General features: G+C 38.2%; 1 protein-coding gene across 8 annotated transcripts in view; it reads right to left on the bottom strand.

Moving 5' to 3' along the window:
* Window positions 1-16476, bottom strand: part of FHIT (fragile histidine triad diadenosine triphosphatase) — a 637538-nt gene that overhangs the window by 427329 nt on the left and 193733 nt on the right. For 6 of the 8 annotated variants that reach the window (XM_075513832.1, XM_075513828.1, XM_075513830.1 and 3 more), the window contains one exon: window positions 10042-10157. In XM_075513832.1, the coding sequence (XP_075369947.1) occupies window positions 10042-10141 (100 nt within the window). In that variant the 5' untranslated portion in view covers window positions 10142-10157. Of the gene's footprint in view, window positions 1-9958; window positions 10158-16476 lie in introns of all 8 variants that reach the window. The other 2 variants (XM_075513829.1, XM_075513831.1) reach the window with 1 other exon arrangement.

The raw sequence follows: 16476 nt of genomic DNA, 5'->3' as shown, positions 1-16476 counted from the left end.
CAGCTGACGCTCTGCAAAGCAATTACAGGGCCATTTGGAATCACTGCCTTTGACAGTCTCACCTGCCAGTTCCAACCCACAGGAGAAAGCATTCCCTAAACAAAGAAAGGAGCACAACTGAGCAGCTTTGGGCACACAGCAGAGCGGGAGGGACTGTACGTGCTACCTTCCTGAGCCGGCAGCGGAGGAGAGCACACCACTGGGCATGAGTTAACCGTGCTACGGCGGCGGAGAGGAGGCAAAGGAGGGAAGGACTTGGTCCTACCTAAAAAGCAACAGATGCCAGAAGGGGTGAAGCCCAGAGTTGGGGCCTTGCATCTCAAAACTCAGTTATTTTGCACAGCTATCCAGAAGTCTAGTACTGCTTCAGAGTAAAGCAACTGAATTCAAAATATTCCTTTTGTGAACAGTTTTCCTTAAGTTGCCTCTGAAGAAATCCGTATCGGTGACTGGACTCTATTCAGACATCTGCACTCACTGGGAAATACAGTAAATTGGATTTACCCTCAAAGGATTGACATCTACACCAGGTAGTTTGAAGAGATTAGGCTATGGCATTATTTATCGTTCTTTATGCCCTGGAGAAGGTACTAGGATGACACAACACAGTGCACTATTCCTTCATTTCTGTATGTTTAGAGAGCATTCCTGCTTATTTTTCATGTACATGGTATGTCTGGTTTTCCCTTCTTCACTGTTGGTTTTGTCTGGAATAGAGTTAACTTTCTTCATAGTAGCTAGTATGGGGCTGTGTCTTGGATTTGTGCTGAAAACAGTGTTGATAACCCAGGGATGTTTTCGTTGCTGCTGAGCAGTGCTGACACACAGTCAAGGCCTTTGCTGCTCCTCACCCCACCCCACCAGCGAGGAGGCTGGGGGGGCACAAGAAGCTGGGAGGGGACATGGCTGGGACAGCTGACCCCAGTGACCAAAGGGACATTCCAGACCATATGGCGTCATGCCCAGTATATAAAGCTGGGGAAGAAGGAAGGAAGGGGGGGACATTCGGAGTGATGGCGTTTGTCTTCCCCAGTAACCGCTACGCGTGCTGGAGCCCTGCTTTCCTGGAGCTGGCTGAACACCTGCCTGCCCGTGGGAAGGAGTGAAGGAATTCCTTGGTTTGCTTTGCTTGCGTGCGCGGCTTTTGCTTTCCCTATTAAACTGTCTTTATCTCAGCCCATGAGTTTTCTCACTGTTCCTCTTCTGATTTTCTCTCCCATCCCACCGGGGGGGAGTGAGCGAGCGGCTGGAAGGGGCTTAGTTGCCGACCTGGGTTAAACCACGACAGAGGTCCTTTAAATATAATGAGTACAAGATGATTACTTGTGAAATTATGAAATACCTTCTTTAGATTATAATTATGGTACACCAAGGAATATTAATGTATGTTTCAACAGAAAAATACTATATATTAGGCTCTTCACAGGAAACATTCTAGATTCAGAAAACAGAAGAGATGACAGTTTAACATTGTATCACTAGATCTCCTCTTCGGAGCTGCAACAAGAAATTCATGTCAGATGCTTCTCAAAAATATGTACTTGTAGAAAACACATAGCTGTATTACACTGAATAGCACAAAATATTCCAATATGCTAGAAACAATAAGCAAGAAATGAAATTTCCAATTGACTTTCCAGCAAATCTATTTTCATTACAAATGGAGATTTTGCATGTATTGCATTACTTATGGTAATTGTGTGACATCTATTATGAATAACCATGTATTCCAATCATCTCTTTTAATTATATTCTGCCATAAGAGCAAGCCATGCAATACCTTGCCCAGACTCAGTTAACTGTGTGTGTGCTGCCTATCACATTCTGATGGCTATGTTGAGGACGAAAGGTTCTAGATGCACAAACTGTAATGGGAACCGCTTGTAACTGTCATCTCCTTCATTAGTCAGAAACTACTTAAAACGAAAGAATAAAAAAAGCTGAATTTAAATTCAGTTATGTGCTGAGAAAAAAAAAAATATTTTTATTCCTTTCTTTTATAAAGTTCATGGTAATCGGTACCTGAATGCAAAGCACATGGACATCTGCTATTGTTGCAGGTAATTAAATCTTCTGTAGTGGCAAAATTGTAACGGCAGCAAACACCCCTTTTGTACTTGTTATCTATTGTCCATTTATGGCTGTTGAGTTTGTTTGGGTTTACTGATATGATAAAAAGGATAAAATTACAGGTTTGTTCAATAACCACACCAATTACAAATTTGCTCTCTACTAGACTAGAAAATAACTGCTGGACTAAAAGTATTCATTACTTGCAAACAGGACTTGACAGTTTTTTAAACAAGAATGCCAATTATTGTGTTAAACCTCAAAGGAAACACTCATTTTACGTTTTTTTTCTGAATCCCACCTCAGTTTCCCTGCCACTTTTCATACAAAAGTTTGCTACCTCTTAATTTTACTTCCTTCTACATAGCTTTGTTCCTCTGTCTTTTAAACTTGACTTCTTCCAGCTCCTTAGGATGAGGCTTTTCTCACTAAACATTTAGCCAGGTTTCTTGCTATGCTAAAATATGAACGGGTAAACTCTTCTTTCCAGATATCTCTGCCACCCCAATGACAGGAACCTCAAAGTAAATTCACTTAAGTCAGTTACTATAAAACTATAGCTGTAAGTTGATGTGAAAAATGCTAATATGCTTTGCAAATTGTTAATGAGGACAAACATGACAAAATGGGAGGCTGTAACTAACCTAACACACAGTGAAATAATTTTAAATATGAATGCAAGTTTAATTAAATATTTTCAACCTCCAAAAAATAAGCTGCTTTCATATAAAACAGGGTCTCAACAATTATATCATGAAAATAAAAATCACAACATTGGGAAGACAGCAGGCAGCCTCTATCATCAGCCAATTGATCTAAAATTTACATGTTTTACATTTTTTTTATGACAACAAGAACAGGCTTTCCAAGTTGTTCTTTACTTTATGGGCACGGTGTAAGTATGCATAATAGGTACCACAATGGTGGGACTCTCAGACGAGGTTTCAAAAATTCTTCTGCATGTCCCTGGAGCTTGTAAGGACAAGCAGGTCCACTTTTAGAGGCCATACATTAGTAACACACCTTCAAAACTGCACAGTGAGTGCCCCTGAAACACACAAAGCAGTAGAGAGGTTCATGCATAATGTGGTTTTCTTTAAGTCATTTAAGTTCCAATCAACGATGATGATGAACAGGTGAATAAAAGGGATTAGACCAAAATGGAATTGGAGTTTTTTAGCTGGATTTCAGCATATGTTAGCAATGCAGCCAAGGAATTTAATTGCACAGATCCAACCTGTTATGACACCCAGCTTACAAGCCCATTTTTCAGAGACCTCATTACTCTCCGTACAGCGAGGTTTGAAGGTCAGTTGAACACATCACTAATAAGAGACTACTCATCCCTCCATGGCATTTGGTAAGATGCACCAGGCTCCAGCCTAGGAGCTACTGCATCTCCCAAATGTGGCCTTAAGACAGCTTTTTTAATGCCTCTTCAGGTTGTGCTACAACCTGAGAAATTCTTATCACTAACCTGCTGAATGCAGGTAAATGAGTAATATAGTTGGTAACTTAATCCATTTGCAAATCAGCAAAAAATACTTTTGATTTCATTACTTTCATTTTTTTCTTTCTATTTAAAATACTAGCACAAAGCATTGAGAATGGGATTTTCACCAACACTATTATATTAATGCAACTATAACAACGCAAACAGAATAGGTAAATCCTTATGGTGAAGTACATTCTCCTTCAACAGTGAGCACCTTTCAAGCAAGGATTTGAAGGGAGAGAAAGTATTTTTATCAGACCAAATGATACTGTTGAACTCCAGCACCCCAAATAAGACAGACAGGCAAGCTTTTGTGCAGAGAGTCCTGAATCTCTTCTCTTCAGAAGCAGCATTTCCTAACGCGAGGCAAACACCATCCCTTTGTTTGTAGACTGCAAACAAAATGACTCCAGCCATGAGATAATTAACTGGCCTCTCTATCACCACTGAATTCAAGTGTTCTGCATACACGGAGTGGAGCACTCGTTATTTGGGCTGCCTGAGGAGAACTTTTTTCCCAGAAGGTAGCTTGAGAATACAGGGAAGCTGATCTACTGGCTTGCTGCTGCCAAGGGTGCAGTCCCACTCCTTACCCTCTGCGCAACATAGTTTAATTTAGCTAAAAATTATTAAGCATAGGAACTGTTTTTCTTACTCTCATTTGTGCAAGTAAACATTGTGGCATTAAGAAGTCCTACCTGAAGGATCAGGACTGCTCATATAAGGAAGAGTCATGGAACAGCTTTATTTGGGATCTGAGAAAAAAAAAAAACCAACTTGGGACTTTCCACTGATGCTCAACAGCTTCAGTATGGTATCTCAAAAAGAATTTATCTAATACTGACAATACAGAAAGTAAGTCTGAATCTCTTCTGCGTTCCTGCTGAAGAAATATACTCCATACTTCCCCCACATTTTCACACAAGATTCGTCATTTATATCTGTTCTTCCCATTCAGGAGGTCTTTTCTACACCAGCAAAGGTACTTCATCCTCTTCCTAGTACTCTCTTCCTCTAGAGTTACTAGACATTTGGAGAAATTCCTGTAAGTAGTTCACTCCTCATTGCACCAAACAACACTTTCTGCCTCCATGTTATTCCCTTGCTATATCCAGGATCCTATTGAGCTTAGAAAGTCTTTACCAAAACCCCTTATTTTTAGCTCTTTGCTAAAAAGCTAAAAGGAGCATGACTGCTCCTTAGCATTGTGCTAAAGCAAACTAATAATAATAGTAATGCATACAAAGCTTCTGTAACAAGCACTAAAGAGTACTTTCCCACAGGGTTCGATATGTATAATGTGTAGTTGTAGCAATGCAGTGTACATTATTGCAATATGTAAATGCAAATTTATATATTCTGCACTATAACTGAATTTTATTTTCTAAAACTTAGTTTTATGGCAAATATTAACACTTGTTTAGGCTAAAACCCATAAAATTCATAATTATGTAGCATAAATACAGATGTGATAAATGTGCAATGTACAAACTAACTAAATCACAACAAACAGCAGCTCTGTAACTTTATGAAGAATTAAAATTTCATATACATGCTAAACACCATTGTTTTCAACCAAACTTGTGAGAGACTACTACTGCTCTTTCCAGAGCCAGTGTGCTATCTTCAACGGAAATTCTGTCAGGACTGTAACTAAATTGAAAATTACTTGTAAAATATATTAACAAATAATACTAATCAAAAGGATTATTTCTTTCTAACTGCAAATCTTTTAAGGAAAGCAGCAATCATTTGTGACCATACAGAATATGTCAGTCTCAAGTAATACAGCAATTCTGACAGCATATGACAGGGAAGCTCACAAACAGACAAGTTGCACAGCAAAGCAGATGCTATTTGTACGTTGCATGGCCCTGGATCCCATCCCACCCATGCGCCAGACCCAGAACAATTACGCTGCAGCTTAGGGTGTTATCAAGTCTTTGAAGGAGCATCTGGTTCAACTAATGTTTTCTCTACTCATTAATAAAAGGAACAAGCTGCGGTAACTCACAGTACAGCACACTGTCTCGGCAGCAAATAATGACCATTAACTTCATATAGTGATGAAGTTGCCAGAAAATATCACATGCTTTGGGTTTTTATATATGGCCTATTCCCCGCAATCAGAATACTTTCTGGTGGAAAACACTAGATCTCTATGAAAATAGCAATACCAAATAGTCCAGCAAAATTCAGTATATAACAGTCAAACAGTAGCTTTTTTTTTCCTTTTTTTTTTTTTAATGGAAAAACCTTTTCATAATCAAACCCAGATGAAAAGTTATTGTAAAGTGTTTATTCTAATTTATTACACACACACATACATGTACACTTACTGAAGAATCCACACTGCCCACCACAAATCTCTATAAAATTGCTTGGTCCTGATAACCCTCAGCTCATTGTTCCCAGCTGGAAAGCCTGTTCTTTTTAATAACCAATTCAATAAACTGTTGAAAAATGCTTTGTATAATATAGTATTGCCATAGATCTGATGTTTGTCTCTGTCATTACATATTGCATTCAATCAATTTACAAATGTTGCTGTGTTCCTTTCGTGCTAGTTCTTCTTATGGCATCCTGAACACAAATCCAAAGATCAATACCTTGTCTGCTGAAAAAAAATTGGACATAACAAATGAATAATTTTATTTATAATAAAAGTCCTAGTCCCCAAATGGATTCTACTAATGTTCAAATTCATTTTTCATGTTTAACACAAGATGAAAGCAAGTACCCTGCACAATGCAATGAGAAAGGCAGTGATAAAAAAACCCAGTTCATATTTACTGAAGATGTGAACAAAACCATGTAAAGCTATGGCGTATGGCTAGGAAAACATCAATAAAATGGTAGCTCATTCACTAAGTATTTGTTACCATATTAAAGAGCAAAAAGTCTCTGTCAAAGAGCAGATGGATTTTCTTTATAAAGACACTACAGTTCTGCTCTGAACTACGGAAGCAGCAAGGTTCTGAATGAAATAATTTAAGTAAGAAGACAAGTAGAAGCTTAGCTCATGCTGGTCGCATGAGCCGATTCAGTTCGTCTTGTGCCTTTTGTGTGACAGAAACAATGCATTTGCTGACTATAGGCACATCCCTGCACTATTCCGGCTATTGAATAGCTACCTCCTCTAAAACAACTATGCAGTTGTTCAAGGGAGCCACAAATTACTTCTTTCACAATCACTCTTTGCAGAGCAGCAAGCTAACAGAACTTAGAGGAAACGCCCTACTTTTCACAGAAAACGGTATTGGTACCCGTGTAAGCGTACAAATCCCAGCAAGCTTACACAATAACCAGCTCGCCTCCTCCCCACTCCCAAGCTAACTGCTAAGATGTGCACTGCATACAGTATTGCCACCTAGACTCTTGGCTCCATAACACTTCACAGGCATTAGCAAAACAAAATCATACCCTTTCTGTACAAAACAGAAAACCAACACAAAAACACACCCCAGAAAACAATACCTCATTAATCAAGACTGTCCCCAATACCACGTGTGTGGCTGCTCTGAAATAAGACAGGCGAGTAGAAGGGGCAGGGAAGCCCCATCTTCCCCTTTGAAGTATATGCAAGAACAGAGCAGGTACGTACTCCTCACGTTGTCATGGGAGTTGAGTGACTTGATGTCTTCAGACAGACTGTGGTCAGACAGCTCTGAGCCTTAACCATTTTCCTGTTAGGTGACAGCGAAGGGACTGGCTGTCCCAAGGGGAACACGCACTAATCCTGCACGCTGACCATGTATACCTCTCCCTCTCCATTTGGTTGTGCCAAAAGAGGTGAATGAGTTTCCTACTACTGTCAAACACATGCGCATATTTTAGCTTACACAGTAGAGATTCCAGCTGAATGCCAGATATCCCTTACTCAATAGCAAGATCCCCGTTACTTCCTATTCAAGAATCTGCAATAATCACATCTTCACTCAAAGGGATCCCATTACGACCAGGTTCCTGAGTCCATGAACTAGCACGCGCCCATTAGACAGAAGTCTAATGCTGGGGCAATTGAGGCAGCTTTCTCCAGGAACAGGGGAACTCTTTCCTTACCGTGAATACTATGTTCTTGCTATTCCTATTCTTGGTTACTATTAGCACAGTTTGACTTTTAAGTGTCAAACTGAATTCACAGAATTGGCAGCTGGAAATAAACAAAACAAAACTTTGTAATGTGTTAACTGAATAAGCATGCTTTGGCATTGCTCAAATCATGAACACTGAACTCCACAAGACCATTTTGACTGAATTTTTTCCAGAGTATAGCTTTATTTTAAAACTATTACAGCAAATTCACAACTCCAATCCTACGTTCTGTTTCAAGATGGAATTTCAACCTTACTAGTTAATTAAAGCCACCACCTGGAGTGAGCTGGCTTTCAAACTGATTTCCTTTGTCTCTCTAATTCACACACATTAATATTTTATTTTCTACTGAAAAAAAAAATGAAAAGGAATGTCACAAGTGTGCCAAAGACAAGGCAGATAAAATTATTGCAATAAAACAAAGAAAATACACTTGTTACTGCCAGGTCTCAAGATGAATGCTGCATTATACAGACATTTTAAAGGCTTACAACTGCAAATTGCTCTATTTTACATACTGTATTCTAGCCTTTGCATCAAGATCTTTTCTAATTTTTTCTTATTGTAATGAGAAAGGGAAAGGGTTGGGTTTTTATTACCTGAACATTTATTCAATAGAGAAACAAAGACTACATATTATATTACAACACATGAGCTATTAAAACAATGTGACACTATAAAATATGCTGCAATACTCATTATGGGATAACAAAGCTAAACCTGAGCAAATAAATGTATCTGCCAAACAGTCAGCAATAACTATACAACTAGAGTTTATAATCTTTAATTATTTAAGAAGGAAAGAAGCTTGTAATAATTAACTTTTATAGGCTGCTTAAATTGTCATTACTAGGTGCCCACAAAACTTTAAAAGAAGTATCTGTCATCTGAAATAACTCTTCTTTATTTTTAACAACAGATGCAATTGTTCACTTAACTGATTGATTGAAAAAAATCATTAACTGTTGTTTTTAAAACTTGCACACACAGTACAGATAACATTTTATTTACTCTCTGATGTGGACAATGCATATACCAACATACTGCTCAGGCGTTTACAGGCTCTGCATCTCACAGCGACTGATACGATACTGCCTTCAGGTAGCTGTGAAAATGTTTTTGTTTTTTTTTTAATGACAAATCTGTAAATCACACTGATTTACATCAGATACTTCAGAAACTTGAAGTTGAGAAGAACTGTTCATTTAATTCATTAAAATATATTGGTGAGATATAATTCATTAAAATATACTAGTGAGATAGTAACACCTCTAAAGTTTCTATAAAGTCTATGCATCTTTGCCACGCATTTATAACCAACTGATCTGACTTCTGGTACAAACAGACACCATTCAAAGCAGGTGTAGAGATAAGTTCTGTATTGAACAATTATAATTACAGAAGGGACGGGAGGAGAGGAAGGTTCCATATTTCAGAAGAAACACATTTATGGGTTTAAAACAATATATGGAAGGTTACCAAATTTTAAATTATACATTAGATTATGAAAGAAACAACATAAAACTAAAGAAGAACAAGAAAGCTTTCAATAAACTCCAGACGACTTTCTTCTTTTCCCAAAACACATTCAGCCATTGCCTGAGTTCCTACTAAAATTTTACCATGGACCTTCATGGAAATGAAGTGATCGGTCTTGAGTATTTCTGAAAAGTTCCACCTCCAGCCACTGATATCAGCACAAGTTACGCAGCAGCAGAGTTTTGACTGGAAAATAATATGCTACGCTACAAAATACACTAAATAGGTACATTTAGCATCTTGCAGAATCAAGTTCCTGTACAGTTTCTAAACTGAGAATTTTACTTACAACATGGGGCTTCATTTTTACAACATGGGGCTCAGGAAATATGTGCGCTATACAGATGGTTTATTTAATCCATTCCTACCTAAATTAATCAAAGCAATCTGTCCCAAAAAAATAAGAGTCTTCATACAGGATTCTGCTGCCATTTGACAAATCGTGTACATTTAGCTAGGAGAAGTTGAAAATCCTCCATAAAGAAGTTACCACATCTAAAAATAAGTGACATTATTAAAAGAGAAGCAGGATGTGTTATTTAGCATAATATGAAATTTAAACAGTACCACCTCAGATACACTTTAAAATGCTTTTAGTAGCACCTGGTTGTTTATACATCTTCTGTGGTGAAAAGGTCAATAGAAATTCACCTCTAAGGTCACAGTTGCTAAGCAACTGTTTTCGGCGGTTCTGCACCACCGATGAAGCGTGTTACGTTCCGCTGCCTGGTTTCAGAATAAACCCGCGTAGCATCCTACCTGGCCTTTGAAGCGCACCGAGCTCCTCCGGCTTCTCCCAAGAGTACGGGTGCCCATCGTCCAGGCGCTGCTCGAAAGGATACGCCCTGGGACCACCGGCCTCCGGTTCACGAGAGCAAAGGAGAGCTCAGTCTTCAGGAAGACCACGGAGGGCTTGATGAGGTGCTGCCCGAATCTCAGCATGATTAATCTTCGGGGTCTGAAAGAGACAATAGTTAGATGATTAAAGGACTGACTTTGCCTTTCCAAACAACACGAGTAAGACACCCAAAGTGCCTAGGCGGATTCTGAAAGAAAGTGCCTCCTGGGCTCACCAAGGCATTGGGTGTTTTGGAAAGGTTGGTAAGGCTTTCCTAAAAGTACCACTTCTTTGAAGGGGTGGTGGAAAGGGCTTCTTTCCAAAGCAAAAATTTTTACATAGAATTTCCTTTTCTCATCATCTTGGCAGGGCTACAAAATTCTAGACAGAGAACGTCATTTCTCCCTCCCATTTTCATTTGTTCTGCATTGTATACATTTGAGTCATATGTGCTTGGAGAAGCACAAATAGTATTTCACATGCCCTTTGCCACAATGCAAATCAATGCACACAGGACTTAGGAAATAAAGAAACCACATTTTCTAAATCAATCTCTCCACTAAATACCTCAACTGAAGAAATACCGACAAATTAAGGAAAGCATATTTAGTCCTTTTCCACCCATGCTTTCTAGTTTGACCAACTGAAATGTGAAGACGATCAATAATTGTGTGCAACATTTTCTCTTACGCAAAGAAAGCCAAAGATTTCCACTTTCATTCACCAAAATTTTCTTTCCTCCTGGTGAGGATGAAAATCCTTCTTAAATAAATAAGGCACAATCCTAAGAGTGCCTATTTTAGGTCTTTAAGCCCTAGAGTATTTCAAGTATTTAATTCAAACAGAAATATCCAAGGTGCTGCAGGGTAAAATATGAAGTAAAGAAGAATTTCATGTGACAATACTTCAGACACATCGAAAGCATTACACTAACATTACCTTGCTTGAACCAAGTGACTAATCAGAAAATTCAGTTTTATAAGTTGCTTTAGATGGGGAAAGATACTGTTAGAGTCATGTTGAGTCTTTTGCTGCAGTTCTTTTCTTGCAAGCCTACTGTGTTTATTAAGACCCAAACTTGGTTCTTAATCTAAAAGATTTATTGTAATTTAAGGTCCCGCTCCTTGTTTAAGCTCCAGCCAAAAGTACACGTAACAACCCCCTCTAGGTGCACACACTTTGAAAGTGTCTTTGAGAAGTGCTTGTTCTTTGGAAGGAAGTTCTGGCTTTTTCAGCTATCTGATTCCACAAAAGAACTTAACTAAATTAAGGATAGCAGATGTATCTAGTCAGGCTTTACACCAGAAAAACATGTATAAAGCTTACTATAAGACACAGTAACCCATCAGATGACTACACATTCAAGTAATAAACATTCTCAAAACAAGACATGGTGGCTGCTTAATTTTTGAAAATCACAGATTAAAAGGAAATGCTTGAGCAGACCATGGAAGAGTGGAGATTTTAACCATCCCTGTTTCAAAGATCTGAAAAGGTTCTATAATCATTTTTTCCCCATAAAGTCAACAGAAGATTAAGTGTCTGAAAAGACGCGTCCCTTACCGTATATTAAACCTGAAACTCGACAGCATACAAAAATCAAGTCTCTTTAGCTGCTAGAAGAATCGCTTACCAGAGGAAACACCTGCTATCTTGTGCTGATGTCTGAAAAAAAATAATCATCAGGAACTCTAATCTTCCTCAGTTCTCTTAAGCAGTCCATCAGCAACCCCCCTGTGGGGGTTTCTCATTCTGATTAAAACATGCAAGAATGATTTTACATGATATGATAAAGAGACATGGTTCTCTTTACAATGAAGGAAATGTTTCTGACAAAGGAGCAAAACACATTAAATAGCCAGTGCTACCATCTGGTGATGAAACTGTAAGCTAGTATCTCCAGTAGGTGGAAAATCAAATGTACCACCACACCTGCCGTTGCATCTAGCAATACTATGGACAGAAATAAAAGTACTACCGATCATTCCTTATTCTCTCTTCCAGACTACTGATAACTAAAAGCACTGTCCAGAGAGACATAGAATAGACTTAAACACAGAACGAAGGCTTTAAAATAACAGATGCTGATTTTAAAATCTGATGCTTTGAAATTCTATTTAAGGAGACAGAGAACCTGAGATTTTGGTAATCACCAGGAGAAGTCCTCTGGCTGTTTGCCACCATAAGCAAAAATGAATAAACAATAGCAGGATAAGGTTGATGACATTGGAAATAAGGCCTGGATCCCATGCTTCAACAACTGAGACTCCAGGGAAGCTGGAAACGGATGACCTGGTGATTTTCTATTCTAATTATCTATCTAAAATTACTAGGGACTCCTGTAGGTCTTGCCCAGTCTAACGGTGACTCTGAAACTCACTGTTAAAAATAACCAAATCCCACTCTGAAGTGTATGTTGTGAAATTCTTCAAGTTGCAGAATGGAACAAATATTGATAATTACAAGAACCAAGGTTAAATTTGTGTTAAGGGCTTCATGTTAAGGGCAAGGGCATCCCCCGAGGTAAAAGTTTTGCTAAGTCAAAACATCACTGCAGGTAGTGGATTTGGGACAGACAAGGACCATATAGGAGAGTTGATAAGCAATAAAAGACATTTTTATTCAAACAAGAAATCCAATATGAGGATATTCTCTTCTAGCTTAAATATCTAAATATCCTAAATATTCTACTACGTATCTAAACATTCCACTACCCTACCCAATATCCTACTATCCATACAATAAAAATGTATCTCTCTCTTCCCCTTTAACTCTGAGGTTTTGGAATCCTATTTAGATTTAATAGCAGACTACTAATCTGGCCTTAAGGCCTCCATTTAACATCTTCATACAAAAGATATTAAATTCATGGGAAATCCTGAGCGTTCAATATCTCAAAATGGGAAGAGCTAGTACCACAAAGCAGTGCGTAGAACATACTAGAATGATGGTAGAGCCCAAAACAGAGCAGAAATTCCAAAATTGACGTTTGGGTTTACCTGAAGTCGAACAGAGCACTGTAGCCAGTAGGTACTGCTCCAGCAGGTAACCTGTGGCCGGCAGGGAAACAGCAGAATTCCCTGGGGCCAAGAAGCTCATTCACAACTGGAAACCAAGGCCATGACTCTATAAATCTCTATATCATCATAGGCAGTTTGTGCAACCTCCAGTGACCCTATGGAGAATACATCTGCAATCCACAGTAACACCATAAAGGAGAAGGGTCTCTTCAGGATATTCACCATCATCTGGACCCTATCAGTTACTGACCATAATTTCATCACTGGAATGTTTTTGTTAAAAATAACCCTAAGCTGTATTGTGAAAAATACATATCCAATGGCCCTATCAGAACAACGCCATACATCCTTTTTGATACTTCAGGAGAGATTTAAAAAAAAAAAAAAAAAAGAATGTTGTCAGTTGAGTTGACATCCTGTATAAATACACTCAACATTTGCCAAAATAAACATATGCAACTTCATTAGCCGCAGAGTCTGGGTCACCATTGCTCTCTAATATTGATGGGTATTTTCAATGCTTTAAAAACAATTAAAAATGCATTTTCAGCAAATGCTAAATGGATCCATACATAGATTCTGTGGACCACAGAATTTAGGTTGACTATACCATGTATTCATAATACACCTACCACATGTATCTTTACTTATTTCACTGCCATCTTGTTAAAAAATTTCCAGAAAGGTCAGTACAGTGTGCTCTGGCCTCACACCTCCCTAAGCAATAGTTTGAAGAATCAGGTTACTGCCCGACTGGGTTGGCCCAGAATTATTAGAACATATTTAAAACTCATGCATAGAATTAATGCACGTATTAAAACCTTTTCTATTTGCTTACTATACAATAATATATCTGAATAATGTATTTCTGTCTCTTGATTCAGACTAAATAAATGCAGCATGTGTTTCAAACAAGCGTGTCAGTTGTATTGGTTGCGCTATGTAATACTGCAGACTTCCCAGTGCTGTTCTCGCCAATTCTGAAAGGGGGTTATGGGAATTTTTTTTCTTAAACACTTATTCACGATCTATTATATATCACTTAAGCTGTTTTCTGCCCTACTCATCCTCTGTAAAGCATGATCGTCTGTGTTCAGAACCCATACAAATGCTAAAAAATACATTAGGGAAATGAGTAATGGGTGCGACTGAAGAACCCGTGGCTGCGCAGCAACACACTGCAGCAAGGCTGGAATATTCCAGAGTGCAGCGAGGCAGGAAACTGGTACCAGCAGAGTAAGTTTTCGGTCATCTGAATTCTACCTGCTTATTGCTTGAATGGCCTGTAAACAAGCAGAAATCAATACAGTACAGGTGCATGCGTGCAGGTCATGAGATGCAAATAGTGTGTGCACAAGGTTTCCCAGCTGATTGGAATCACCTCACTAAATCTGTTCCTCCGGGGATTTCCATTTTTCACATAATGAGGAGGTCATTGCCTGCTAAAACAGAAACTAAATGTAATTGGTGAAAGGTGTTTCTTCTTTAATGATAGTAGTCTTTCTAATCCCAGTAATAAGGGGGACAATTACATAGTAATGGTAGAAAATGAAAGAAATCCATTTCTGATAAAAGAAAATTTCAGCCCCGTTTAACACAGCTTCTATTCTGACTATTCAGATGAAAAGTGTATTTACTCTTCTTCATATTGCACATATACATTACATCGCCTATTTCATCTGCCTCATTTTCCTAATTAAATTTCCTTCAAGCTGTGTTCCTGCAGTTGTAGGTGGGAATATAGTATTAAAGGCTAACATCGCAAGTAGACTAATTTTACAGCCACAACAGATCTCAAATCTGCATAACCCATACTAGAAAAAAAAAAATTACACTGGCATTCTACATTACACCCTGAAAAATAAGAGTGCTAAAATTAAGAAAAATGTTGAGATACACTGAAATATTTTCAAATATTATTACAGTTTTGTAAAATTTCAAGAATAGGCACATTGCGTTTGCCCAGCCTATATAAATACTACTCATACATTTAATGTATTTTTGAGAGGAAATCTAAACACAGGTCTCAGTTCTCTAAGTTTATTTGCTTTTGGGGGCTAGGGGTTTTGTTTTGTGCTTCTTTTTTTAAATAGCAGAAGCTGTAGAATCATTGGTGTCAAATACCCAGGGAGAACTCCGAACAGAAGATAAGGTTCACCTAAAGATGGGTCCCTAGGACATCAAGACAGGTGTCTGCTAGTGACATGTCATCTCTAGAGTCAGAGACCAGTAGCCTGGAATACCGCTGGGAATTACTGTCTCTGTGCTGACTGGAAGGAGCGACGGCACTGATTCTTTAAGGCTGTCTTCCTGCCTCCACAGACCTCCCCATTGGATGCTTAATTGAGATGGTGCTGGTACTCCAAAATGCCCCTTTATTTTATCATACAATTACTTGTCCTGAACAACAAGGTCCTTAAAATGTGTATATTAAAGAAAACCAATTGCAATACCATTATGTCTCTGTGCTAATATAAATGAATATTTTAGAAACAATCCGAGGAGTATTCTTAAAGTTTGTCATTTTACCATATTAATATCACCTGTTCATTAATTTTGACACTCAATTTCACTGTAAAAACACTGCAAATTTACATGGCAAAATGAAAACAACAGGGTTTTTTTTAAGGTCTTACAAAAAAATAGTATTTTTTTTTTAATTCAGCAAGATAAGACAACTTGTGTCACACACTGTAGTTAAGGGAACAAACTAACTCTCCAGTAAGTGATGTTTATGGCTAACTTCAGATTTTTCCATCGCATTTTTTAAGCTGCTCTTTATCCTACAAAACTATATCCTTAAATGCATATTTGGCATTTTTCCCTCTAAAAGGTTTGACTATGTGGAAAGTGATATTCCTACTTAGACATCTCAATTCTGCATCATGTTCAAGAACTGATGTACAATGAAGAACTGCCCTGCGTGCTATCTCCCCTCTCTTCATGCTTTAGTATTTTTTACTCATTCCCTCCCCTCACCGCCACTTTGTGAGGATGAAATCCACACACTTCAGAATATTATTTCTTTAACCCAAGCCCATAGCAATGAATGTCCTTGTTCTTAGCAGCCAGGATTTGCCATTTTGACCAAAGAATACTTAAAAACACTAAAAAAAAAGAAATCATTTTATTTTAAAATCATTCCGTTTTTCTACTAGCCCTTTGTCCCTAGAGCAGCTTTATCTCTCAGCATCCTCCACTCCCACCCTTGTACAAGATTTAACTACGTATTTTGAGTTCTTCCAGTTTCAGAAAACAGCCTCTAATTGAAAAAACTCTCTCCCCCTCAGTGAGCCAAAATATAGCATGCTACTGCTATTTCTGTTCTGAAAAAGCCAAGAAGAATTACAAAACTAGAAAAGGTGCTCAAGTATCTTCGGCAGCTGTAGCCTAGATTCTCTCCATGGGGATGATATTTA

The sequence above is a fragment of the Mycteria americana genome, chromosome 11, assembly GCF_035582795.1.
Source record: "Mycteria americana isolate JAX WOST 10 ecotype Jacksonville Zoo and Gardens chromosome 11, USCA_MyAme_1.0, whole genome shotgun sequence".
Classification (NCBI taxonomy): domain Eukaryota; kingdom Metazoa; phylum Chordata; class Aves; order Ciconiiformes; family Ciconiidae; genus Mycteria; species Mycteria americana.
Note: the sequence above shows the minus strand (reverse complement) of the source record. Positions and strands in the feature narration are given on the sequence as shown.